The sequence below is a fragment of the Macadamia integrifolia genome, chromosome 5, assembly GCF_013358625.1.
Source record: "Macadamia integrifolia cultivar HAES 741 chromosome 5, SCU_Mint_v3, whole genome shotgun sequence".
NCBI classification, from domain to species: domain Eukaryota; kingdom Viridiplantae; phylum Streptophyta; class Magnoliopsida; order Proteales; family Proteaceae; genus Macadamia; species Macadamia integrifolia.
The window spans coordinates 5039034-5066603 of NC_056561.1; the positions used below are offsets into that span (position 1 = coordinate 5039034).

At 39.0% G+C, this 27570-nt stretch overlaps 3 protein-coding genes and 1 long non-coding RNA gene across 6 annotated transcripts; 2 read left to right on the plus strand and 2 right to left on the minus strand.

Annotated features, from left to right (window-relative positions):
- Positions 1-373: 373 nt before the first annotated feature.
- Positions 374-5271, plus strand: LOC122079676 (thioredoxin H-type-like). Its single transcript, XM_042646350.1, has 3 exons — positions 374-584; positions 4691-4813; positions 4943-5271. The coding sequence occupies exons 1-3, from the start codon at positions 498-500 to the stop codon at positions 5075-5077; spliced, it is 345 nt and encodes a 114-aa protein (XP_042502284.1). The 5' UTR covers positions 374-497; the 3' UTR covers positions 5078-5271.
- Positions 5272-6798: 1527 nt separating this feature from the next.
- On the minus strand, positions 6799-13935 carry LOC122079675 (beta-galactosidase 3-like). Its single transcript, XM_042646349.1, has 19 exons — positions 13537-13935; positions 13246-13341; positions 13012-13124; positions 12791-12857; positions 12475-12567; positions 12155-12298; positions 11774-11862; positions 11573-11678; positions 11388-11475; positions 11146-11264; positions 10881-11045; positions 10498-10676; positions 9861-9970; positions 9638-9750; positions 9230-9340; positions 9032-9145; positions 8737-8939; positions 8309-8645; positions 6799-7483 (listed from the first exon to the last, which is right to left on the minus strand). Exons 1-19 carry the CDS (start codon positions 13699-13701, stop codon positions 7349-7351), a joined length of 2547 nt encoding a protein of 848 aa, XP_042502283.1. The 5' UTR covers positions 13702-13935; the 3' UTR covers positions 6799-7348.
- A 1623-nt stretch (positions 13936-15558) lies between these two features.
- Positions 15559-16567, minus strand: LOC122079831. Its single transcript, XR_006140546.1, has 3 exons — positions 16428-16567; positions 16090-16334; positions 15559-15987 (listed from the first exon to the last, which is right to left on the minus strand). It is a non-coding gene; the product is annotated as an uncharacterized LOC122079831 (long non-coding RNA).
- LOC122079830 lies at positions 16401-26930 on the plus strand. Of its 3 annotated transcripts, XM_042646580.1 has the most exons (5): positions 16451-16530; positions 23852-23904; positions 24347-24531; positions 26323-26401; positions 26662-26930. In XM_042646580.1, exons 3-5 carry the CDS (start codon positions 24380-24382, stop codon positions 26728-26730), a joined length of 300 nt encoding a protein of 99 aa, XP_042502514.1. In that variant the 5' UTR covers positions 16451-16530; positions 23852-23904; positions 24347-24379; the 3' UTR covers positions 26731-26930. The 3 variants fall into 3 exon arrangements, with proteins under 3 accessions (XP_042502512.1, XP_042502513.1, XP_042502514.1); XM_042646578.1 differs by lacking the exon at positions 23852-23904 and having other exon boundaries at positions 16401-16530; XM_042646579.1 differs by lacking the exon at positions 23852-23904 and having other exon boundaries at positions 16416-16530; positions 24336-24531.
- Positions 26931-27570: the final 640 nt, after the last annotated feature.

Consider the following 27570-nt stretch of genomic DNA (forward strand, 5'->3'; position numbering starts at 1 on the left):
AATGGTAGCAATGCTATGTTTTAGTCTTTTGTTGTGGATTATCTTTGCTTTGTTAATGAAAATTTTCCACTTTTTTCCCAAATGCAATAAGAATACGTGCTTGGTCTTTGATGGCAATCTTATTATTTTGCTTCAAAATCGTCTTGGACAATTTGGATTCAACTCCGGGTTCGACCAGCTTCTGTTTATTCTCTGTTCTATGTTTGTAGAGATCATCTTTGCTTGCTTGTCCATGGAGTTCTTTACTTCTTTCCAAGAGAAATTAGAGGACGCGCTTGGTCTTCCGGTGGCAGTCTCGTTATTTCAGGTTCTGTGTAGGGATAGCTTCGTCAATCGCTATTGAGCGCCGCACGCACCTATATATATGGGAGTGGGTGCTTTCACCCGGCCACAGAAAGCTTTGATTTGAGTCTCTGAATACTTGTTTTTGGTGTTGAGGTTGGTGAGATTTTCACTTTTTATTTTCCTTTCCCAAGAGATAAAGAACAGAAGAGGAGATGGCAGAAGAGGGACAAGTGCTCGGTTGTCACACCATTGAAGCTTGGAACGAACAGCTTCAGAAGGGAAATGAATCCAAGAAACTGGTATGCTTCTATTTTGGTTCGATTTTGTGATTTTGTTACAGGAGTCGTAGTGTTTTGAGTTAAGACTTGTTCGATTTGTTCTGTTTTTGACTTTCTTTTGGACGGTGGGAATAGGCCTGAAGGGTTGCGTGGGTTTCTTTTTTATACGGTGTAAATCTCGCCCTCGTGATGGATATCTATTGAATTGAAATGATGGGTCTGCTTTTGTTTTTGGTTTTATGGTTTAATTTGATTTTTTTTTTCTTCTTCTGATGCTGAGCGTATGTGTTTATGAAACTGTCTTGTATGATTTGTTATATCGGATTCATTTGCTGTTTCTGATTTAGAGCTTCATGTTGTGAGTTTAGATGATCTGTTTGAATTATTTTTCCTCTTTTGCTCTCTGATTGGCGTTCTGCTCATCTTTAATACTATGATGGAATAGATCTCCGAGTATTCTGGCCGATGATTTGGTTCTGAGGCCTTTATTTTATCGATTTTATTGTATTGATGGCCCGGCTCTTTGTTATTGGTGTTGAAGTCTGGGTGATTTCTTTTTGGTTACATGGATCTGTTAAGAGGCAGGGACGCAGGTTCCTTCTAAGTGAAAGGAAAGGAAGTAACACTGATTTCATTCTTCTTGGTATATTTAGATCCAAATTGGTGTTTGTTGCCCTTTACTTTCTCACAGATATCTCTGCTTATCCTTTCTAAGATCCATACGTGCCTGAGTTGGATGAATAAAACCTTCTATATGTGGAATCTTACTGACAGATAAACCTCTTACATGTCCTCTTGCTGACAAACAAACCTCTTGATGTGGGTTGAGCGTATGATGTACGAATCAAGTTGCCAGTTACTTACAGCTACTTACTGAGCATTTGGTTTTAGTGGATTATTACTTTGATGATTATAGAGCAAAATAGACTGACCTTGTTCCTTTATGCTCCATTTCTGAACTTATACTCCTACTTTTATCCTTTTAGCCATTCATCTTTGAATGTATAATCTTATTTGAATGGTATGATCCTATTTTTGCATTGCCAAATCTAGGATATGGTCTGTCATTCTTACTCCATGATATTTGATAATATGACTCATTAGTTTATGCTTCTATACCTGTCGAAGCTTTGAATATATGATCATACACTCAAGTGGGTTCTAATAATCCTCTCTCATAATTTCATAGTATGACTCATTTGTTTATGCTTCTATAGCTGTTGTATCTTTGAATATAACTTTTTTTTTTTGCAAATCAGAACCACAATGCTTCTCCTCCATGCATTAACATTATTTTTGAACTTCCAATATTACTTTTTTCCTTTTGATAGGCGAAGTGGCAATGACTACATATTTCACTATTAGAATTTAATACTTGAATTTATTATGCTTTGCCACTTTATTTCCTCACCATTTAACTTTATGCTTTGTTCACTGCAGTTTAGATTCAAAATTCTTAGGACAACTTTGCAAATTCTTAACTGGATTCGTTACTAATTGTTTTTATAGGTTATTGACAGGGAATGCATTTGATTATTAAATATAGTTTGCTTTCTTGTAAGTTGTGAATTGCTGTTTTATGTATGAAGTTTCTGCATGATCTGTCCACGTTGCATTGTTCTTTCGTCCATATTAGCTGAGTTGCATATCTGCACCCAAATACATTCACCTGAATCCACGTGCTTCGGTGCTTGTGTAAACTATGACTTGTGATACACTCATACAACTGCCACCAATAGATTTCCCGTGCATAAGTTTTGTATGTGTGTGTGCTGGCTACGCCCACCAAGCATGGAAATATAGGTGGCAGTGGGATCTTCTACATGTGCCATGGTTGCCGCTTTAAGGTGTTCATGCATTGGTTACTTCACTTTGTACTCACAACTCCTGCATGATCTTTGCTTGTCGCTTCAAAAGTTCTGTGCTCGTATACTTTTGGGATGCCAATTATTGGTCCTTGTTGGGCACTTGAGGATTTGTTTGCATTGTGGGGCTTGGGAGGTGTTGGGTGTTTCCTCTTGGATTGTGATTTTTTTTTCATTTTTTAGTTTAGTGACATGGGGCATTGTTCCCACTTCTATGGTTTATTTTTTGAGGCTTGCTTTTACTTCTTTTATAGTTGCTGGTTTCCTGGCCACTGGGTGGGGGGTTGATGGATTATTTTGTGATTGTTTTTGCCTTTTGTACCTTTTGTGGTCCTTTTTTAATGAAATTTATTGCCTAGAAACAAAAGAAAAAACCAGAAATCTGTCACCACATGGAAAAATAAAACCACTTGGTCCGACCATTTAAAAAAAATAAATAAAGAACATAGAACTTCAAGGGGTAAAGATATAAGCAGAAGATCTAATATGTGTTGGGCCATAATGCTGAGTTGGATTTTAGAATCTGATATCTGTTGAATCCAGAGGGTCCCTATCTAATGGATTATCAAAATTGTCTACTTCTGATTACATGGCTTGTATCAAAGAGGTCTTCTGTGTATATCTGGTTAGAGTAGTTGTGATACCAGTTAGACAAATCACTGCCAAATAAATTACTTCAAAATTCTTTGTTGCTGAATTAATACAATCAGTGGTAACTTCGCTTTGCATTGCACTAGTATATGTCTCCTCTTTAATGTTTTCAAATCATGCCACGAAGTATACCTTTTTTTTTTTCTTTTCTTTTCTTTCTTTCTTTTTTGTGGATAGTATAACTAGTTTCTTTCTTTTTTGTGGATAGTATAACTAGTTTTGTTTGAGCGTAGCACAAGGCACCTAATTTTCATTTTTCCTTTGGGAGCTCTAAATTGGTCATTTTACTGGTCCTTGGATCCTAAATAGTACTAAAGTAGTAGAGAATACGTGGTTTGCTTTGTTGTAACAAATTATGAATCTTTAAATCCCACTTTTATTGAACATCAAGGTATCTGTTTCTTGACTTTCTTGGACAAATGGGATAATTCTTTTATAGATCTATTCTGCATATAACTCTTTTCGCTAGCTGTTTTTTCCTGACCAGATTTTATCTGTTCAACATGCTTTGGGTGCCTGCCTCTGATGGTTCAACTGGACTGTCCAAACAGTATGTTGACTGGTCAATGATTTGGCAAATGATAATTTTGATGGTAGTCTATTTGCTCTTTGTTTCACGGTTCATTGAATCAGACTATTCAATTCATCAGATCCTTGGATCAAATGATACTCAAAAAGTGGTCTCTTTGATAGCTATTACACTCTCATTTTGCATCAGATCTGGACCTACTCTTTCACTTAACTCACTATATGGCTGGAACCATTAGAAGACATGGAGGCTCAAGTTGCCCTCGTGAAAACGGACACTCTCCTTTAAAATGAACAACTAATGCAATTTTGTGATGTCAATGGGAAGAGTGAAATGAGAGGTTCCTCTGCAATTTTGTGAGACTTGTCACCATTGGTACAACTTGGCTTGCTTGTCCTTGAAGATTCTTTACCATTGGGTATCTCCAAAGATGCTTTTGCCTTAATGTACCATCAGAGATTTTCCCATGCATTAGAGATGTAAAACTACTAGTTGAAGCTGAGTTGTTGGCTATGGGTTGAATAAGTGGTCCATGAGGAAGTTCAAGGTTATTTTGTCTTTATTGAACATTTCTGTTCTTGAGGGGCAAAAATATTGATATCCTTAATTAAATGTCTGCATTCCATGGCTCTATAAACTCACCAACAGGTTCTCAATGTGTCATTTAGGTACATAAAGTTACAGACCATTTATTGTGTTTGGGAACAAATGTCAGTGTAACTTACGCATTCCTCTAGGTTGGGTAGGCCTTCTATGTTCTTTTCTCAATTTTTTGATAATTCCATATCCTTGATGATCTCACAGGGAAGTGTTGGGTGTGAGCATTTTATCCTGCTATGAGCTAGATATCTGAAAAATGCACTAGTATTTAGGGTACCTTAATAATATCAGCATTGACCAACTAATTGTAGAGAAAATGATTCTACTTGTGTCTTGCTTAGCGAACTTATAGGCAGGATTCTTTTCAAATGCCAGCTGCATTTTGCAAACCATTGTAGATACAAAGTAATTCTGTACTTTCTGCAGGCTGCATTCCTGTATTAACACTCTTACTGAAGTTCCCTACTGATCAATTTATGCAGATAGTTGTTGATTTCACTGCATCATGGTGTGGACCATGCCGTATTATGGCCCCTATCTTGGCTGAGCTGGCCAAGAAGCTGCCTAATGTCACTTTTCTCAAGGTGGATGTGGATGAACTGAAGGTAAATAGATTTAATTTACTCTCTTGTCATCTCTTTTTAATCGGAAATATTTCTATTATTGATGTTACATTCAATTGTTTGGGATCCGAATTTATTGTTACTACTGCTTAAAAAAATTGTCATTTGCAGTCCATTGCAACAGACTGGGCAGTGGAGGCTATGCCAACCTTCGTGTTCCTGAAAGAAGGGAAGATAGTGGACAAGATTGTGGGTGCAAAGAAAGATGAGCTGCACCAGAAGGTCGCACTGCATGCTGCTGCATAAAATATTAATTTCCCTAGTGTTTTTAGTATATATTATAAAACTGCAGTGGATTCTATAAAACCTGGCTTTCTATGACTGAAATAGTAATGGAAGTTGTATGGTTCATGGTTATAGTTACTACTCCAAGTACAAAAATTAGAACCGTAATGAGATATATATATTAGCCAAAATCGGTAAAGGTTTTGGGACCAAAAGTCTTGTTTCTGCATGTTCTTCTGTTCTACATATACTTGAAAAGATGTGATTGTTAGAGGTGATTCTGGATTGCTGGGCCAAATCTTGAATTGAAGCTCGGTAGATGGATTATATATTAAATAATTTTTGTGAAAATGTTACCCTGAATTTTTCTTCTTTTTTTTTTTTGGGCCGGTGGGGGGGGGGTGGGGGGGGGTGGAGTGTTATTTTTGTAGTGTTGGTAGAAGGAAATAGTTCAGATAAATCTGGGAGCTGTCACCATGGATGAAAGAAAACTCGTGACAATTACTCCTCGTGATAGATGGGGACCCCAATTTGTGGCCTTTATTCTTTGGCAGCATTTGCAGGAAGGCTATATGGTATGGTTGCCATCATCACCTGACCTTTTGGCAGCATTTGCAGTTATGCTATAGCCATTTGGCTAAATAGTTCAGAAGGTCCCTGCTACTTTTCATCCACGCAACATAAGCTTTTGTTACTCCTTTGCCTTACCATAGGAATGAGTTTGGAACCGATTGCATTGTGGATCGGCTGAAATCAGCTGTAATCTGCCTTAAACCTAAATATCGGACACAAGTCATCCAATTCATATCAGTCGGAATCATGATCAATCTTGAGTTCTTGACCGTTTCCAATCTGGATCGACTAATTTGGCCGATCTAATTCATTATAAGTCTGGCTAAATTGTAATGGTGCATCAAGTTAACAGTCATAGCTCAGTTAATCTTTTGGGATAAATCCTCGTGTTTATCCTTACTTAGAATCTCTATACAGCAGATCCTATTAAGTTAAGAGATAAAGTTCTGAATATTGTTTGTTGTTGTCTATAGCAGCCTGCACCAACCCATCACAGGTTGGAAAGCATCTTGATCTTTCAACACTATTTGGTCAAATACACACCATAGGGGCAGCTAGGGGTACCAACATCCAGAAGCTTCTTCATAGCTCCTGATTTGTAGAGCAGAGTCGGTGCTAGAAATCCAAACAGAGGACCTAACAAAAGCATGTCGGTGGACCTAACCTTCTATAGAAAGATTTCATTGCCATCCTTCCTCATCCTGGTCCCATTCTGAATTGGCAAGAATCGACCTCCACTAAAAGAAGGAATCAAAAGAAAAAGGAGTAGATTTTGAAATTTTAGTGTCTTTATTTTACATCTCTCACAAATTTATTTATTTATTGACTTTTTTTCTTATATTTATTTCTTGACAACCAAACATAACCTCAATGCAAAAAGGTTTGGCAAATATGTTTTTACAATACCGGTTGCAGACCTGACAAACCAACCCTCCTTTCAAGTTTCAACCATTTCCATCTCCTAAAAGGTTCTTGTTCAACTGGCTGTTCAGGTCTTTTGATTCCAATTTGAGTAAGTCAATTCACCCAACATGTTTCTGATTTCTTAAACCTTGCTTCTATTTGAGACAGCTCTATAAAGGATTACTGCCTTCATCATTGATGCAATCCAAATACCCAGTGCATGCATACTCATCCAAAAGATGGAGAGAGAGAGAGAGAGAGAGAGAGAGAGAGAATGAATCTTGATTTCAATAGAGAGGACTTGAGCCCTCATTGTCTTCATCACAAGAATTCAATCACACAATCTATATAAAGCATAACTTGAAGAGGGACTAGGGGTTTGATTTCCCCAACAATGGAAAACTGAAGAATTTTAATGTAAACCAGTAATTCATCATCACAACAAACCATTTTCTTCATTTTCTGGTTAAGAGCCCGGAGAAGACCACAACTTGAAATCGACTGGGTACCTCTCCGTAACACAGGGTCCTGATGCCTACCCTATTCTCACCATCCCAGGAACCCCTATTATACAGAAACACAATGTTGACCCATAAATTTAGAACACAAACATCTGCAGCTTCAAACAGTCTCTTATCTTCCTCCATATAAATATGAGTAAAATGAAACTGGCATTCCCAAGAATCTCATTCACAATTCAATTCCTCTTCTTTATTTGCTTGTTTCCTCTGTAGCTTCCTCCTTTGCCAGCACTACTATACAGTTTAATCTAAGAACAGTATTTAAATGTAGGGACGTTCCTGGATTACTTCCCTCCTAACTGTGCCCCTGCACAGTTGTTGGGGCACAAACAGCTTCCACAGACAATCTCTTCAGCACATTAGGACATGGGTCAGCTCCAAAGTTGCTGTTGGATATGGCTACTGAGCATCTCTCCTTCCCTAAGCACTTCTGTTAAAATAACCACAAGATGGGATTTAGATTCTAGCTTAAACACAGGCAGGATAAAATTCTACCTCCCATGGGTATTAATATTATCAGTGCAGCGGCCGTTCATATTGTGATTTACAAGTCAATTCAAAGGACCCACCACTATCCCATAGCTGAACTTTAGAATGCTTAATGCACCCATTTTCTAAGCTCTTTTTTTTCTTTTTATTGCCCGTATTATTAGGTGAACAGTCGTCCAATCACCATTTAGTGACAGCAATATAAGCTGCAGCATTGGACACATGGTTAACTCAGCTCCAACCAATCTGATGAGATTGTGTGGATTGGTTGATTGAAATGTCAACGAAATATTTCGTTTTGACACTTGTCGAAACGAAATGGTATGCAAATTAAAGGTCGTCAATGTTTTTATTTTTTCATCAAAACAGACCATATTTCAGTGCCATTTCAACCATTGCTGATGCAGTTCAGATTGTTTGGTTGGGCCTCAAAAGACTATTTTAACCCATTGATGGGTTTCTAGAAACTTTGTAAATCAATGGAGAAGAAAAAATCATGTTTGCAATTCTTTTTCTCTCTTTGATCAAAATCTAGTTCTGATTCTGTTCTTAACATAAAAATCCCATCTTTTTTCTGGTTTCTTGAATTCCTACCCCAACTAGGAATTTCCTGAAACTTTAAATCTAACCATTGGTAGTATATTTCGGTTTCAACCATGGCCAAAACCCCACTCGAAACTGAAATCTAGAACCTTACTGGCCACAGCCCACCATCACATTCATTATTACCCTATTCAGTCAGGAAGCAGTTGGGAGTATGGAGTACCTTCTCTAATATTGCAAATGAGGTTGGAGCATGGCAGGTTCCCTGCTGGAAACTTCCACAAGTCCCAAAAGGGGTGCCAAAGCTTGCGAATTTGATGGTAGAGATGGACTGTCCTGCTGCACACCGCAAGTGAACCTTTGGTCTGTGGAACTCCTGTGATTTTCCATAACTCTCGATATGCCAATTCTTAATGTTGGGGTGCCACTCAGACACATCAGCACAGACACTGGTCACTGATCTCTTCACAAGAGAAATTTTTGACACATCCCCACCAAGTTCCTCGAGAAGTACAAGAAGATTTTGGGTAGGCTTTAACCAAGAGCGTGGTACATGATACCTGGAAATCATTATAACAAATAGGCCATAATGTCAAATATCAGATGAAGATCAATGCAATAGTGAATCTTTTAAATGGAAAAGATGATTACCATCGCTGGGTTGGTTGGCCGCATCCAGATTGACACTTGAGAGGTCTAAACGTTCCAGAATAACTACATCCATTGCAATTACCATTTGCCCAAGCAGTCCAATATCTACCTATGCTCTGTCCGTTGATCCATACTTGGCCCTTACCCATACTCCCCAAGTCTAATGCCAACGGTTCATTTCCTTCAGGAGCATTAAAATAAGACTGGAAGTTGCACAAAGAGTTAGCAAAACTCCTACTGCATGTAAAATAAAATGCAGCACTAGCTTGGACTCTTACTTTCACTGTAATCTTACCTTATACCATGTCAATGGCTGCCGCTTCTGTGCAACTAATGATGCACTCATCCACTCAACAGAAGAAATTCCATTTGGAGAGACAAGATTCATGGCCTCACCTTTCAGACCAACCTGTTTTAAGAACAATCCATCAATAAAAAAACAACTGAAATACCCATAGCATTATTGACGAGTTCAGAAGTAAGAATTTTTTACCTGGTAGGACCATTTCTGCCAACTCAAGTCTCTTTTCCCCTGGTCAATACCATGCATCACAACAGGACCCAAGATTCCAGTGTTCCATGCCTCATAATGTGTTCCAACATTCTTCAAAAATGAGAAATCAATAAATGTAGTTAGAAATATAAATGGCCATAATGTTTAAGAATCCTTAATATCAAAAAATTGTTTAATTAATCAACCATGTCAACTCAAAACCAGCAGGAAATCCTCGATGGTGATGGATGGATTTAGAATTGGTATCTTGTATTCCATCAAACACAAGGAATGGCCCAGGTGGTTGAGAGGTTTCGACACAATTCAAATGCTTGTAGAGTTGCATTCCAAAATTGAGTTATTAATCCTTGAATTGCAACAAGAACATAATGAAGGTAGGGGACTAACTGGCAATCCAACAGCCATGCTGAGGAGTGCAATTCGGTTTGTTCCAGCTCGCAGGTTGTTAACCGTTCCTGTAAATGTGAATCTCCTGTTCTCCCTAGTTCCAAAGGCAGATCCTGTAATTAGGGAATAGCAATTTATCAATTTTGTGACCAGAAGATGGTAATATTATTATTCTGGGTGCAAAATATAGTTACTCAGTTTAGGAGAAGGCAATCCAACACACCCGATAGCTGCCCATTGATAAAGACATGTAAAGCATGCCCTGTTGACTGAACGGTGAGACTTGGTGGTTCACCCCCACGCAAAAACGATTCTTGTGGACCAACTTCAACACTGAAAACACAATGATGCAAAAAGTTAACTCACACACATAAGTGCAAGGGAATCTGTCTGATTCTCTGATATATAGTGTCACAAAGAAAAGAGCTGTCATCTCTATTCTACTTTTTGTGACATATACTTTGGGAAAAACTCCTATAGTGTGTTACTTCAACTCTGATATGGATGTTGAGAACAAAATATGTAAAATGGTCCAAGAGAGAACTTAGAGATGGCCAGAAGGCCAAAAGTATCAAGATTATTCTCAATCTCTTTCTGGGGGGCTGTGAAGTAATATTTTCCATAATCATTCAATTAATCTACATTTCCATATTAAAACTCCAAATGACCATCCTTCACCATAAATTCATAATAGGAGTCGGTGATTTTTTGGAACTAAAACAGAAAGAATTCACCCAAGAGATATGGTGCTTAAGAATGGACATTTGCCATCTGAGTACTCACACTTGTGCTACACCTAGATTGTTCATACCAATTGACACTAGAGATCTAGTACCACAATGTAAGTCAATCAACCTCACCTAGTGATGTACCACAGATAATCACTTGTATCCCTGGTTACATTTATCTGCTCCAAAAGACCATTAGCAGTCGTCACTGAATTGTCATCAAGTGAAGAAACATCCTCGTCATACATTGCCCAGGACAGCAACTCAGCATTGGTGGGCAACATTTCCATCTGTGATGTTTGAACTCCAACCTGTTTAAACAAAACAATGAGATGCCATTTCAGCATGTTCTGCTGCATAATTTTTTTCTGAAAAATGATAATATAATGAACTGATCTAGCTTCATTCTGAAAAATCAACCACGCTGCACTAATGGAACAGGGGGTATTTGAAATAATGCAACAAACTGATTTGAAGCTAATGGAACTTCCCACAAAATAGTCTCTTTCACTAACCTTTGCAGTGTTATAGACAGCATTTCTACAATCAGGAAGGATGCTGATGGACCAAGGTGGCAGGTTGTAATGCATGTTATTGAACATCACCCTTGCAGCAGAATTAGGATTGTTGTTCGCAAGAAAAGCTGCACAATCTCCGGACTTAGAAGAGAACACATGAGCCTGAACAAGTCGAATCAGTTGATAAGAAGCTGAAATTGTGATGATGAATCATCGCCTACTGTAAAGGAGAAAAGAACTCCTACAATGAGAACCAACTGACCTGCTGGTAACTTCCTAAAGAAGTAACAATAGGGTCTGCTGAAACTAAAGCTCGCTCACAAAGTTTAATAGCCTTATGGAGCTCCTTCAAATGTCCATATTTAGGTTGCCTGACCAAGCCTATGAAAGTTGAAATGTGAAGAAATCCATTAGATTATCCAATTGGCTAACCTTTATCTCATGCCAAAGCATATAGGTGCACTATTGCCAATTTGCATTACAAAGACGAGCTCAGCTCCTCACCATATTCGTCAATGGGTGCATCATAGTCATAACTGGTAGTGATGAAAGGACCTCCAGCAGTGCGCCCAAAGTTTGTGCCTCCATGGTACTGGTGAATCATCATAGTAGCTCATTATATTGAACTGACCTTTCGCATAAGAAACCATGGAAGAGTGGGAGTCAAACCAGAAGAAAAAAAAACTAACCATGTAGTAGTTAACAAATGAGCCTCCCTTCTGTATGAAGCGAGCAACTGCAAATGCCAAATCTTGAACCGGCCGCTGGTGAACTGTACCACCGAACTCCGTGAACCTTTAATTGGGATCAACAACAATAAATCTGGAGAGATAAGTGTACTTATTCAACTAAATAGTAAATTTCAAGGGCTAGTTATAAGCAAATTTTACCAGCCACTCCAAGCCTCAGTCCACAGTGTAGGCTTATAAGGTCTGTTCGGAGAAAAAGCATCACAGTAAAAACCATTGCATGAGTTTATCTGCCACCACAATTCAGAGAGAGATTTAGAAACTTCTAGTTTTCCAAGAATGGGAAACTAAAAACTAGTTAAAGCATCCTTTGTTTACACATTTTTCCTGATTCTTTTTTATATCTTTTTTATAGGTTTATAAAATGGGAGTGAAACTAGAAATAGGTACAATAAGATAAAGGGTTGATCACCAATGCACAAACTAGAAACAAATTGATAAGATCAAGAAACCTATAGGGCCACCCAAAAATTAAATAACAAGAACACCATATCTGGTGAGTAAGTACACTAGATATCTTACCACCGGATCAGGGGCATCATCTTCCTTGCACATGACCCAAGGGACCCCTGTGCCTAATCCCGCAGCCATATTTGCAGCCCAAGACATATATGCATAACCAGCAGCTCCAAATGCCTTTCTTTCAGGCCCATACTCGTTTTCAATCTGCAGGCGCAAAAGAAAATTGTATTAACATATAAGTTTATGCTAAAATAGTTGCATCGAGCTTTTTTAACTTCTTCTTCAGCTAGTGGCATCTGGTCTATGAAACCAAGAATACTACTGAAAACTTATGTATAGTTTTGATCATAGAAACAGCACTAGAGACCCAGAAAACATACTTGGGAGAGAATAATGGGGCCACCCTGGGACTCAAATAGCTTCTCGCTCTTCATCATGTATACAATCTTTTGGACAAACCCTTGCATTGCCATCTACAACAGGCGGGAAGGACAGTACATAAAAACCAATTTTTATTCACCTCAGTTTACACATATATTCACCTCAGTTTACACATATTTCTACAGACATCAACCTCTGTGTTATTGGAAGGAATGGAGATAGATAATCAACATTTTTTTTGGGGGGGGGGGGGTGTAAATGATAATTAACCAACAATAATAGTTTTTTTTAAAGGTATGAAGAGGAAAAAGAGACCTTAAAGGGTTCATTATCCGTACGGAAGCTGATACCAGGAACATACTTCAACCAAACAGGAAACCCTCTGCATAAAGACCCATCTCATTTAAAGCATTTATACTGAGAAAATAAGGCAATAAGATGATGAAGAAATAGATATCTCATCATATCAAGTAAGCAGCTCTGTTAAAAACTAAGTAAAAATGGTAGAGAGAGATCTGGGGGAAAATGGTGGATACCCAAAATTCCACTCTCCACAAATGTAAGGGCCAAGCCGAAGATGAACATAGAGTCCTGCTTTCTGCACCGTCTTTATGAATTGAACCAGATTGTATCTTCCATCGAAATTGTACTGAAACCCACCAGCATATGGCACAAAAACAAAACCACAAACACCGAATGTAAGAGAAAAATATAGGAGATAAGATTGGGGAAATATAAAAGAGCAAAACATTAGAGATTAAGTGAAGTACATTGCCGGGAGTAGGTTCATGTACGTTCCAGAAAACGTAGGTATCTATAACATCCAACCCTCCTTCTTTAGCTTTCTGTACAAGATCTCCCCACATCTACACCAAAACCATTTTCCCTCAGACAACAAGATATGACTAGAAAAAAGAAATAAACACAGATTTAATAAAAGAAAAAGACTATATACATTTGTACAGAAAAAATAATTCGCAGAAGCTCTACAATTTGTAGTGAAGAAGGAAAAAGAAAAAGCTTAAAAGAAATGAAGAGAGTTTTAAGGATAGAAGTAGTACTTCAGGGGTGCTCCTCGGGTAGTGTATGGAGCCTGAGACTAGGATTCTCCTCTGCCCATTAATGATAATAGCCTTCCGATCGTAAGTCACACTACACTGGACCAAACCCAGAAACAAAACCAAGAAGGAAAAGGAAAGCAACTTCGAAACTGAGTAAATTCCCATTATGCTTCTTACTGAAAAATCTATGCTTCAGACCCTCTGTGAGGACTGTGGAGGGAAATTTGACAGACAAACAAAAATATGAAAGTTTTTGGGGAAGATGAAAGGGGAAAGAAGCCAGGGAAATGGTGCTTGCTTCGCTCCTTGTTCTGATCTACTGGGTCTGTAGATACCACTCTGCAACGAAAGGGTCCATTCTTCTTGGACTCTTCACAGTTCACACCGCACCCACCATTTTGGTATTTATATATAGAGATTGTTATTACTTATTACTGTTAAACCGTGTGGACTGAATGTGGACTATGGTGTTGTGTGCAGCTCAGCAGTTGTAAAGGAATCCATCAAAATGTGAATGGGATTGTAAAATTTAACAAACTTTATCAAGTTCATTCATTTATTTAAGGCGTGGGTTGTTAATTAAAGACAGAGCAGAGAGCACTTTTCTTATTTCTTTCTTTTTCCTTATTTTATATAATTACAAACTAATAAACCATGTCTATATTCTTGTTCATGCAATTCTTTCTTTCTAGTTTTGTTAAAGATCATTGTCCCATAAACTATTCATTTTAATATTAATATGGAAGGATTAGTTCTGCTTTTGCTTGGTCTTCATTCTTAAAATAGTGAAAGAAACAAGACAGAGTATGTCCCACAATAAACTTCCCATGTGAATGCTACCATGAGTCTACGACACAAACCCCTATCTTCCCCTCCCTTCCCCTCCCACCTTTCTTTGTCTCAAATCCTCGCCTGTCTTTTCTCTCATCTATCTTCTAATCACCCTCTGTTTTCATTTAATTACAGGGATAGGTTTCTATGTGCTAATGTACCCTACCCTACACAGAATTCCCTCTCCATCCTCTTTATTTTTATTTTTCCTCAAATCATTGCTTTTCTCTTCTATTCTTGCCATTACCTGAGGCTGAAATAAATTCACCTCTTACACCAGTAGGCAACACTTGACCTCCTATTTGGCTCTAGGAGCCAGGAGGTCATGAATGGGCCTTCCCTACTGTAATTATAAACAAAACAACAACCGAGTAAGTCGGTTGAAAGATCCGTGACTGGCAGCAAAACCTGCCCAAAGACAAATATAATTTACTCCTTAAATACATGAAGATCATGTGGAAACGCAACCCTAAAACGATACAGAAGATAATGGAAAAACAAAACAAACAATGCACACAGATTTTACGAGGTTCGGCAAGGTTGCCTACGTCCCCGGTGAGATGAGATCCTGCTTTACTATCAATGGAGAATAGGGTTACAATGCTCTTCCTCACACCTCTCCGTATTGCTTGCATTACAGAGAAAGAAACCCTCGCTACAAATATATAGCGGAAAAAACCCTAATCCGGATCAAATTACAATTTCCAACCTAATCCGGATTAAATTACAATTGCCCTCAAATAAAAAATTCGAGCGGGGGGCTGCGCCCCCCTACACCTCCTGCTGTGCAGGGGGGCCTCCTGCCCCCCTTGCAACCCCCACAGCCCGCTAACCGGCTAGCGGGACCGCCGTCCTGGCTGTCTAGGTGCTGCACCAGTACTCCCTGGATTAAACTGCGACGGAATACAAGACATCATACACCAACAATTATGATAACACTTCTTCCCTTTTAAACCCATCTATGGTTTGACCAGGAGTTGGAAAATAGCATTGTATACTCTACTGTAGTATCTATCTGATGGAAGCTATAACTACTCAATGTACCTGTTCCATACATTACTATCTTCTCAGACTGCATGGAAGAAGAAAACAATTTGAATTCCAATAATTTTCCTGATCAGGACTGGAGTTGAAGAACTAAAAACCAATCAATCCAGGATGAACACAACCGATTTGTTTCAAGAATTAGGATAGCTCTAACTTTCCAAGGGAATTTCCTTTGGAAGAACAATCAATCGGAGTACAATTACACAACATACTAGTAATATATAGAAAGAATTAACAAGAGGGAGAAGAAAAAGGGGGAAACCAGAAAAAAAGGCTACCCGAATGACCGATTTGGCTCTTCTTTGTCCTAATTCCAAACCCTAAAGTTTTTCTACAAAAGTTCGGTTTGATTTCGGGACCTCCGCAAGAGCCCTGGCGTGGCTTCCGGCCGCGGAGGCCTTTCTGGTTGCCTCGCTGCACTGTTAAAGGGAAGGGGGGAGTGAAGGAAAGCCTCCTTAACAGTAGTAACGAAGCATCTGGAGACGGCCAACTGGGGGCTGTCACAGCCAAATTGGATTAATGGAAGCGAAATTTCGCCTCTGCTTCCTTCCTTCGACCTTCCTTGTCTTCTCTCTTTACAAACCCCACCCCCAATCCCAAGTCACAGAGATGAATCAGAGAGCAAATTACCCTTTAAGATGAGAAAGAGAAGAGATGTTTGAGAGAAGAACGTACCCACAGAGAGCGGCGTCTGTGAAGATTTAACAGGGAACCAGACCTGCAAAACCAGACTTCGCAATCAGACCTTGTGCAGATCTGCTTCGTCTTCGTGCACAGAGGAGTCCAAAACCCTTGACCTGCTAAACTGTAGAACAAGAACAAAATCAGGGGGCAGAGGGAGAGAGATAGATTGAGAAAGAGAGAGAGAGAGATATCTCGCAGTGCAGGTTCTCAGCTCTCAAACCATAGTGCTGGAGTGGCTGGACGCATTGCAAACGTATAGATATAGTTAGATTACGAAAATACCCCTTAATTAAAACCATAGACGATTGGATAAAACCCCGATATCTCACCGCTCAACTCACTCAAACATTCGATACCTCTCTTCTCAACTGAACTCCACAGCAAGAGTACCCTTTACGATCGCCTTCCTCGGCAGCGGTCGGCTGTCCTCCGGTATGTAACTCTCCACTCCCTTCTCCCTCTCTCTGCCTTCGTGTCGTCTTCCCCTACTGAGACTGGGTTTTTCGAAGCCCCTTCTCTGATTTCTCCGGTGGTGCAGAAAATCCCTAGATTTCAACATTAATGTTGGAAGTTGAAACCCTAGCCCTCGTCTCCTCCGTTTCAACTCCTATGCTATGCGAGAAAGAAACCTAGCCCTCGTATCCTCCGTAATTCGAAAAAAGAAATCTCTAGTATTTCGAGTGTAATATTGAGTTCTTAGAACTTGATGAGATGAGTTTAACTTTTATGTTCTTGGTCATGTTTCGTTAAGAAATTGGGTAAAAAACTGGCTGGATGCATAAGAACCATTTGGCAGAGCGTTCTTCATATATATCCATTGATTTAGTCACATATAATCTGAACCGTTGGATGTGTTGCCTCTCATTTTACCGAACTCTTCTGCAAAACCCCATTTCTACTCATTCTCTTTGTTGAATCGCTCCTTAACCCTAAACCTTCTTCACTCTTGGAATCATACTCTGTGAAACCCCAGCCCTTCTTCTTCACGGTCTGCTCGAGCATAGTTTGTTGGGTTTCCGCTGAGTTTGGAGAGTTGTAAGGGGAAGAACACTTCATGTTTCCATTGCATACATCCAAATCATTAATGACTTCAATTTTTTAAGGGCCATCAGACAAGCTCTCTACATTATCAATGGAGCCATTACGAGCTTCTCCTTTAACTGCGTATTTACAGGACCTGTTGCCGCTTCCAACCTGATGCCACCTGAAAGATTGTCCACAGGAATCTCATCACTACCTTCGTCCTTCCCCTCTCTGTTGTCAAGCTGACCAAACTCTCTAACTCAATATCCTTTATATATGTGACTTGAAGATTCCTGATTTCCTTCTTTTGTATCCAAGTCTAACTTCCTTGGCTCCTCGGCTTCCTCTTTCCCCATCGTGGAGTGATGTGCCTCAAATTAGTAACATCCTTAGCCATTAGATTTTTTTTATTTTTTATTTATTTATTTATTTTTATTTCTATTTTTTTTATTTTTTTATTTTTTTTGGTGTTGGGGGGTGGAGGCATATATTGCAGATTTATCTAATTTACATTGTGTAGAAACGCAACCCTAAAACGATGCAGAAGATAATGAAAAAACAAAACAAACAATGCACACGGATTTTACAAGGTTCGACAAGGTTGCCTACGTCCCCAGTGAGATGAGATCTTGTTTCACTATCAATGGAGAATAGGGTTACAACGTTCGTCCTCACACCTCTCAATATTGTTTGCATTACAGAGAAAGAAACCATCGCTACAAATATATAGCGAAAAAACCCTAATCTGGAAAGTACACAATTGCCCTCAAATAAAAAATTCAAGCGGGGGGCTGTGTCCCCCTACACCCCCTGCTGTGCAGGGGGGCCTTCTTCTCCCTTGCAACCCCCACGGCCCGCTAACCGGCTAGCGGGACCGTCGTCCTGCCTGTCTAAGTGCTGCACCAGTACTCCCTGGATTAAACTGCGACGGAATACAAGACATCATACACCAACAATCTCCACCTTGGCTTGAATTCTGTCGAGCCTCCTGTAAAGATAACTTGTAGACATCTTCATCATTGTACCTCATTAGAGGTACAAACCCGCACCTGTTTGGTGCGTCTCTCATCTTCAACAATGAGTAATATTAATCAAGTCCAAACAGGACTCGAACTTCTTTGTAGTAACTGGCTTTGTAAACATATCTGCAGGATTGAGATCTGTATGAATTTTTCTCAAGTGAATACTGCCTTCTGACACAAGCTCCCTGATCTTGTGAAATCTTACATCAATATGCTTTGTCCTTGCATGAAACACCTGATTCTTTGCAAGATGTATGACACTCTGACTGTCACAATGTAACACTGTACCTCCTTGCTCCAACCCCAACTCATGAACCAATCTAGGCAATCGGACTCCTTCCTTGGCAGTCTCAACTACTGCCATATACTCTGCCTCTGTAGTGGACAATGCAATTGTAGATTGAAGCATTGCCCTCTATGATATAGGTCCACCAGCCAATGTACACACATACCCTGTAGTAGACCTCCTCTTGTCTAAATCACCAGCATAGTCAGAATCAACATAACCTGTTAATTCTGTAGAACTTCCCTTGCCACTGAAGATAACACCTATATCTTTAGTCTTGCTCAAATATCTGAAGATCCACTTAATTGCATTCCAATGCTCCTTCCCTAGATTACTCATGTATCTGCTAACAACACTGACTGCATGAGACAAATCTGGCCTGTTATAAACCATTAGCATATATATGAGACTCCCAATTGCACTAGCATGAGGGACTTGAGACATCTGCTCCACCTCCTCATGTGTTGTAGGGCATTTCCTTTCAGATAACTTGAAGTGGCCAGCTAACGGAGTGCTAACCGGCTTAGACTTTTCCATATTTAAACGCTCTAGCACCTTTTCAATATACCTCTTTTGAGTTACCTAAAGTTTACCTGCATTTCTATCTCTAAGGATTTCCATGCCAAGGATCTTCTTAGCGGCACTAAGATCCTTTATCTCAAATTCAACACTCAACAAAGACTTCAAAGAGACTATATCATGTTTGTTCTTTGCAGCAATGAGCATGTCATCAACATAAAGCATCAACAAAATAATAAAATTATCACTTGACACTCTATAATAAACACAACTATCATACTCACTTCTTGTGTAGCCAATCTTCATCATGTGAGAATCAAAGTGCTTGTACCACTGCCTAGGAGATTGCTTAAGGCCATAAAGCGACCTTTTAAGCAGACAAACATGGTCTTCCTTTCCCTGCACCTTGAAACCTTCAGACTGTTCCATGTAAATCTGTTCCTCCAAGTCACCATGAAGAAATGCAGTTTTCACATCCAGTTGTTCAAGCTCTAAATCATATATGGCCACCAAAGCAAGTAGTACCCTGTTCGAAGTGTGTTTCACCACTGGAGAGAATATTTCATTGTAGTATATCCCCTCCTTCTGTGCATAGCTCTTGGCTACAAGTCTGGCCTTATACCTTTCACGCTCCTTCTCAGATGCTACCTCTTTCTTACGAAAGACCCATTTACACCCAATGATTTTTCTTCCCTTGGGTTTTTCCACAATCTCTTAAGTCTTGTTCTTCTGTAGAGATTCCATTTCCTCCATCATAGTTGTCATCCATTTATCATGCTGTGCATCACTCAAAGCATCATAGTAGGAAGATGGATCACCTGTACCTATAGTGAGGGCATAGGCAACGATGTCCTCAAACTAGTATTTCATAGGTGCTTTGTGAGTACGCTTCCCTTTACCCTTTGCCATAGTATAAGGAACTTCCACTGCTTCCCGTTGTCCTGGTAAGTCACTTGATGACTCATTCTCTTTTGTTGTTTCTAACTCACGTAACTCCACCTGCACAGTAGAACCTTTTTTATTTTCATCAACTGCTTGTGAATTGTAATTTGACTTCACCAAGAAAGATACACTGCTTAGACTTTGAGTCTAACTTGGAACGCTGTTCACTCTCAACATGCGCATAGGCTGGACAACCAAATATTTTTAAAATAGAATAATCTATTAGTTTTCTTGTCCATCCCTCTTCAGGAATTTTACAATCAATCGCCTTTGATGGAGACCTATTGATGAGGAAACATGTCATGTTCACTACTTCTGCCCAAAATCTCTTGTTCAACCCTGCATTCAGCCTCATACTCCGAGCTCTTTCTAGAAGTGTTCTATTCATCCTTTCAGCTACACCATTTTATTGTGGTGTCTTTGGAACCGTGAAGTGACGTGTAATCCCATTAGCTTTGCACAATTCTAGAAATGGCTTGTATGTGTACTTTCCTCCATTATCTGTTCTCAAGCATTTAATTTTCTTTCTTGTCTTCCTTTCTACCTCAGCCTTCCATTCCTTAAATTTAGTGAACACCTCACTTTTATGCTTCATGAAGTAGATGCAGACTTTCCTTGAGTAATCATCAACAAAGGTCACGAAGTATTCTGCCCCACCTTTAGATTTTGTTGTTGAAGGACTCCATACATTGCTGTGTACATAATCAAGCACCCCTTTACTCTTATGTTTTGCAGTTTTGAAACTAACCTTGCACTGTTTCCCGAACACACAATACTTGCAGAAGTTCAGTTTATAAGTTTTTACTCCCTTCAACATTTTCCTTTTATGAAGCTCCATCAATCTACTTTCTCCCATATGCCCTAACCGCATATGCCACAGATAGGTATCATTTGTATCAAATACTGCATCTGTATTCACACAGATGCTCCACCTATAACTGTGCTCCCTATGAGTCTGTATAGGTTTCCTGCTAGCTGTCCCTTCATGACAACTATTACACCCTTAATAACTTTGAGAACTCCACCTTCTGCTATGTACTTGCAGCCATTTGAGTCAAGTGCCCCAAAGATATTAAGTTTTTTCTTAATTCTGGTACATGTCTCACATCTACTAAGGTTCTTACTATCTCATCAAACATCTTGATTTTAATAGTGCCTATCCTAATGGTCTTGCATACAGCATCATTCCCCATTAAGACAGACCCACCATTATATGGTTGATATGTATCAAACCAATCCTTATGTGGACACATGTGATATGAACATCCAGAATCTAAAATCCAAGAATCAGAAGGTTGATTCTTACCTGATGATATAGAGAGTACATCTCCATCATCTCCATCTGAACTATCAGTCACGCTAGCTTCCTCAGATGTCTTATCTACACATTTCTTCTTTTAACTCCGCCTTCCTCTTCAAGCACTCTCTCTTCAGATGACCTTCCTTCTTGCAATAGTAACAAGAGAACTTTGTCTTTGCCCCTTTTGATTTTGATTGACTCTTCTTAGATCCCTTCTGATTTGATCTCTCTTTCCTGCACCTTATCACCTCCGAAAAGACCTTCTCTTTGAGATTTCGTACTACTGGTCTTCTTCCTTGTATCATTGGACATGAGGGCAGCTGCGACTTCATCCATCTCAAGGGTCTCCTTTCCGTACAAGAGAGTCGTTACTAGGTGATTATATGATTCTGGGAGCGACGACAGCAATAGTAACACCTTGTCTTCATCCTCGATCTTAATCTTCAGGTTTGCAAGTTTACTTACGATCTGATTGAACATGTTAAGATGCTCTAATAGATCTGTACCTTCATCTGTAGAGAATACAAATTGTTTCTTCACGAACAACTTGTTCGTTAAAGACTTCGTCATGTAGATGCTTTCAAGTCTCTCCTATAACTGCGGTGCAGATTCGATACCCACAACATATTGTAGGGCATCATCAGAAAGATTTAATTGAATAGCACTTACCGCCTTTTCCTCCATCTCTTCCCAATCTTCGTCAGTAATTTTTGCAGGTTTCTTCGACTTCCCCAACAACGTTTTCGCCAAATCCTGTTGTATCAGAAGATCCTTCATCCTTTGACGCCAGAGGGTGAAATAGTTTTTCCCATTAAACCTCTCGATATCATATTTGACATTCGATCCCTTCCCTGCCATCGTGATAGTAAACCCTAGAAAACGGAAACCTAGAGTTCTGATACCAATTTGTAGAAACGCAACCCTAAAACGATACAGAAAATAATGGAAAAACAAAACAAACAATGCACACAGATTTTACAAGGTTCGACAAGATTGCCTACGTCCCAGGTAAGATGAGATCATGTTTCACTATCAATGGAGAATAGGGTTATAGCGCTCGTCCTCACACCTTACAGTATTGCTTGCATTACAGAGAAAGAAACCCTCGCTACAAATATATAGCGAAAAAATCCTAATCCAGAAAGTACACAATTGCTCTCAAATAAAAAATTCGAGCGGGGGGCTGCGCCCCCTTACACCCCTTGTTGTGCAGGGGGTCTCCTGCCCCCCTTGCAACCCCCACGGCCAACTAATCGGCTAGTGGGACCGCCGTCCTGTCTGTCTAGGTGCTGCACCAGTACTCCCTGGATTAAACTGCGACGGAATACAAGACATCATATACCAACACATTGCTCCTGATTCTTCTCCACACTGTCAACTTCCTTGACCTAGTAATTGACTCATTCTCTTCCACCTCACCAGATTCTACCTCTGCCAAATCAGGTTATGTGCACCACCAGCTGGGAACCCCATAGCACTTTCTGGTGACTTCTCAGTCTCTCTCATTGATTCAGTCTCAGGTTCCTTGTGGGTTCATCATTAATAATATCTGGGTGGATGATTACTACTACGGTGTTCATCCCAATTGTACTCTAATTTTTGTCTATTTGCATAGTTGTTTTATTCATATGGATTTTCATTTTCCAATCATTGGTATTTACATAGCATATAGGAGGTGAGTATATTGAAGAAAAATGGTGTTAATGATGGCATCTTTGTAATTTTTTAAGTGGGCAAGCTTGTGGCACAACGGTTAAGATGCACTAGTGTAACATGTAGGTCACAGGCTCGAAACTTGGAAACAGTCTCTCCTGCGAAGCAGGGGGTAAGGCTGCTTAAATTTTCCCCTAGCGGAACCTGCAGTGCGGGAGCCTTGTGTCCTGGGTTGTTCTTTTTTCTCTCTTTTGTAATTTTTGAATATCTTGAATTGCCACATGGCTAGTACTGTTGACTGACGGTAATTTTTAGGATGAATTCCAAAACCCCTACTTAAATCTTAATGTATCATTTAATATTAAAAATTGGTGTTGTTGAAGTGCCGGAAGTGTTTCTTTTAAAAGTACCTTCCAAGTTCCAACAATTTTTTTTTTTTTTTTTTTTTTTTTTTTTTTTTTTTTTTTTTTTTTTTACATTTCTTACTCCCAGTGACCAAACGTGTTTCACTCACGTAGAAGTGTTCCCCAAGAATAGAAACAAGAAAAACACTTCCAGCTTAAAAAGACTTTCACAAAACAGAAGCATTACCAAATGCAGCCAAGAGTACTAAAGAGCCTTGGGAGAGTTTGGCTTTTCACTAATAACCTTGTTTGACTTTTGATCAAATTTGGAGATTTGGATTTTGGATTACTGAACTTGTTTTTTATTCTTTCCTATTGTTTCATCAAAAAGTTTTCAGATTTACTTTTGCACTTGTATATGTTCAATATATTCTTTTTCTCTGTACAATTCTAGTCCATATATGATTTTCAGTTAGTTTTAATTGGATAGCGATGTTGACTCAGTGTGCTTAAATGGAGACCTCATGTTATGTCCCAGAGCTTCCGATTTCATTAAATTTTCTATTACAAGTGTATTTTTTTGAGTTGAATTTTAATTGAACTTAGTGAATGAGAGGATACTTTGTGAAAATTATGAACTTTCTCAGTCTGAATATTTTTGCAGTAGTATCCTCTGTAGGGTTTTTTGCAAACCGGCAATCTGCAGCTGTATATTTGGTATGAATTCCCTTCTTTCTGAAAAATCTTGCAAGGACGTGCATGAAATGGAAAAAATAGGAGCTTTCAGATCAATCAGTCGCAACCCGATCTAGTCCAGCCCATATGGTGTCATTCAAGGTCTGGTTAGGCTGAGTTAAGGGGACATAAGTTTTAAAAAATCCGTTCTAATCCGACCCAGTTACACCCCTGTAGACCTATTTGAAACTGTTTTGTTGCTTCTCATTGGTGTGGTCGTTTTGCTAGACAACCCTATCTCAGGAAAAAAAAAATAGTCACCATGTCTTAAAATCCAAGGTTCCTTTTTTTTTCCCCGGCGAAAGATCCTAAATCCTGGCTTACCATTTCCCATAAGATGTTAAATTAGGGGTAGATTGGGAATCTAAATTAGTGCAATGAAAGACTCAAACTGCTTTGGATAAATATGCTAGTTTGGTTGCAGAGGGACAGTTTCAAAGACACGAGTAAGGGAGAAATGGAGAGGTTTTTTGGCAGTGCGTACCGAGGAGATCCAGGGGTGCCACATTCTGGCACAGAACGATTCATGAACATATGGATCGGCTCAGCTACTTTCTCTGCACTCACCTTTTTCGATCCCTACATGTGGCAGCTCTCGAATCAGTACAAGTAAGCTCCCTCAACTTTTCCTTTAATCCAGGATTCAGCTCAATCCTAGTTCATCTATCTTGAATCACTTTTCGTCATCTATTTAATTATTTTGAAAGGTTTCCAGGCTATTATCCACTTTTTTCTTATTGGTTTTTTTTTTTTTTTTGGGGGGGGGGGTGGGGAGAGAATTTTGTTACTGAACTAGGGTATTGTCATTGTTAAGAAACTCTTGATTGTTTGAAATCCTTCCAGCCAGAGGTATATTAATCAGTAATAGTAGGAAACACTGCATGCTAAAGAATTAGAAATTTTGTCACGCTATCTGTAGTGTCACTTACCTAACAATGAAATTGTTCAAGTGGTTAGGAGTTTCGAGCAAAACCACTTTGCAATTGGAGATGCTTTGGTGGGACTGAACAATTCAAAGAATGTCTATGACTTTTTATATTACTGTTATCGAAAGTTCCCCCAATGTAATGTTCTGTGGTATCCTACCATTTTATAATGCCGAGATATAAGAGACGGTATGGCACCTAACCACTGGTTTAGAACCTAGAGTTTTGAGAGACAATGAAGTTGATGGAACTCACGGGCAAAAATGAGTTTCATTTATGGCATTCAAGTAGTTCATCATGGTTCCCTTGATTACTGTCAGTGATTGACATACCTACAGTCTTCTGCCAGCAGTAAAACATTTTGAAGGGCATTCTCCCCTAAGAGTTTGGGGATTAGTATTTTAATCCTTTGGGTATTTGGGTATGGCAGGGAAGGGTGGGTATAACATTGCCAGATGATTCTTTAGTTAGATCCTCAAAACCTTTTTCTAGTTATGGTACCACATTGCAATACTTGGACTTTCCTATATTCATGAAGTTCATTTCACCAACAAATGCTTGTAACTCATGGCAACAGGCCTTAAGAGTCTATATATATATATATATATATATAAATATATATATATACCCTTTGGACCCCTTCGTATGTGGGTGGTTATTCTCACTACTTTAGGAAACCCAAAGTATCCGTACTGAGTTTTCCTTTTCCTCATCACATGTTTGGATGTGATTTAAAAGTAAATCGTATGTCCATGAATCATTCCCTATGTTGCACATTTAATCCAATAAACAGTGTAATAGAAAGGCGACTACAAAGGGGGTTCATACTTATGAAGTCATTGATGGAATGGTTACGGTTATATTTTGGACGGTTACAAACTTAGGTTGACGTTCAGGCTTAATATCCTTATAACCTTAGGTCTCATGATTCTCTTTCCATGCTGTTCCCCAATTTGACTTCCATTAAGATGTGCGAGGATATGAAAAGTAATCTCATTTTCTTGTCCTGTTTTGTAACTGTATTTTCATAAGACCACTTGAGGGAAGTTATTTTATTTTTTGTTTTGGTTAATAACAATGTTACTGTTATATGCCAATGCCAATGAATTTGTATGCATGATATATGATCTTAATGTCATTTATGACATCCTATTCCATTGGTGCACATAGGCATGTATCCAGATGCTCTAAAGTGGAAACTGTATCAATGAACCATACACTTTCATGAGAGCATATGTCTGGATTTAATCTGTTTTAAGATGGCTTTTATTTGAAAATAAAAGGGTAGGACCAATTATTAGAGGAGCTAATTTGAAAACATTCCTTTTCTTCCAAAACTAGCATCTATATACACATACATGGATTCATGTATCCATCTTGTTCACGTGTCTTATCATTGTGACCATGCCAAATACCACCAGCCGCCATTGACATTTTCTCCTCTTCTTGCCGTGTGCAATGCTTCTGTGTTCAGCTGGCATGATAAGGCAATGTTATTTGAGCAGCACCACTGGAAGAAAGCACTGGAGAAAAAGGAGCCCTATAAGTTCAAGGTAAGTGCTCCCAACTGATAATCCTCTCGTAATTTGAGTTGTGAGATACAAGGTTCTAGTTGCCCCTTCTTGATTATTTAACTCAACTGGTAGATCCAATTCTCAGTGATTTCTCACGATGAGTTTCTTAACAATCCTCTCATCCCTGGATTGCTCAGTTTTTCTCTTCTAATATTTGGGAGTTGTGGCTCTCGCACAATTTGGCTGTTTCTATTCATCGGTTGATTATTGATTCATTTATAATGTCTTTCTTGTTGCAGTGGAACCAATACATGGACAAGGATCTACGCGAGTCTTACTATTTCAATTGGCCCGTCTACTTTCCATAGATATTTTCTCCCATGCCTTGTTTCTTTGTTATGTTGGTGTAGATTGTTAATGGACATACTCTACATCACATGGATAGATGCTATGGTTTTTCCTTTTCTTTTTTCTAGGTTTTCATAGCAATGAGACTACTGGATCCTCAAAGTTGAATGTGTATATCTTGCTTTGATTGTTAATCCCAAGTTCAAGGGTCTTTCTTGAATGCAATTGTGTTGCAATGCTGATGACAGAAGCATGGAAACCCTTATTTGGTCTGAATTAGTCAAACTTCAAATCTCAAAGCCTAATCAATTGCTCTCGCCTCTCACATTTGATCGCTAATCGATCACCGCTCTAAAATAGGTGAAAGCTAATCTATAAGATGAAAGGAGAAGAAATGAACAAGTGAGTTTTTAAGTGAAGAGCTGAAACATTGATGAATTTATGTACAGCTGGCCCTGTTTCAAGACCTAATTGCCCGTTGTGGATTTTCAAGGTTCTGTTTTGCCATTTTTAGAGCTTTCCACTTGGGTTGAAACTTTGCATGTGAATTAGCTACTTTGGGGTAAACCTGCCTACAAAATATGGGTTCCATGCAAGTTTGTAAAACTTGGGATCGATCTTGGGGTGGTGTCAGCAGAAACTGATCCAGATATAAATGATATCGGCCAGTATCAGACTGAATCGGATGGATTTAACCCTATATCTAAAATAAAATAAAATAAATTGGATCATTTTACTCTGTTACCTTAGCAGTGGATCAGGGATCGTCTTGGCTGATACCAATTTGATCCTGACCGATCTGGTCTAATTTTAAAACCATGGTTCCATGTGATTGATTTTTTAACCTTCTATTGTATATC

Bases quoted from the DNA above. Each gene is read 5' to 3' on its own strand.
- LOC122079830 (XM_042646578.1), top strand. From the start codon at position 24,380: ATGGAGAGGTTTTTTGGCAGTGCGTACCGAGGAGATCCAGGGGTGCCA. The intron at 24,532-26,322 runs GTAAGCTCCCTC...TTCTGTGTTCAG, and splicing joins CAGCTCTCGAATCAGTACAA to CTGGCATGATAAGGCAATGT. The intron at 26,402-26,661 runs GTAAGTGCTCCC...TTCTTGTTGCAG, and splicing joins AGGAGCCCTATAAGTTCAAG to TGGAACCAATACATGGACAA.
- LOC122079675 (XM_042646349.1), bottom strand. From the start codon at position 13,701: ATGGGAATTTACTCAGTTTCGAAGTTGCTTTCCTTTTCCTTCTTGGTT. The intron at 12,568-12,790 runs GTCTCTTTTTCC...CGCCTGTTGTAG, and splicing joins CGGATAATGAACCCTTTAAG to ATGGCAATGCAAGGGTTTGT. The intron at 9,146-9,229 runs GTAAAAAATTCT...TTCTTAAAACAG, and splicing joins GGCAGAAATGGTCCTACCAG to GTTGGTCTGAAAGGTGAGGC.
- LOC122079676 (XM_042646350.1), top strand. From the start codon at position 498: ATGGCAGAAGAGGGACAAGTGCTCGGTTGTCACACCATTGAAGCTTGG. The intron at 585-4,690 runs GTATGCTTCTAT...CAATTTATGCAG, and splicing joins GAAATGAATCCAAGAAACTG to ATAGTTGTTGATTTCACTGC. The intron at 4,814-4,942 runs GTAAATAGATTT...TGTCATTTGCAG, and splicing joins TGGATGTGGATGAACTGAAG to TCCATTGCAACAGACTGGGC.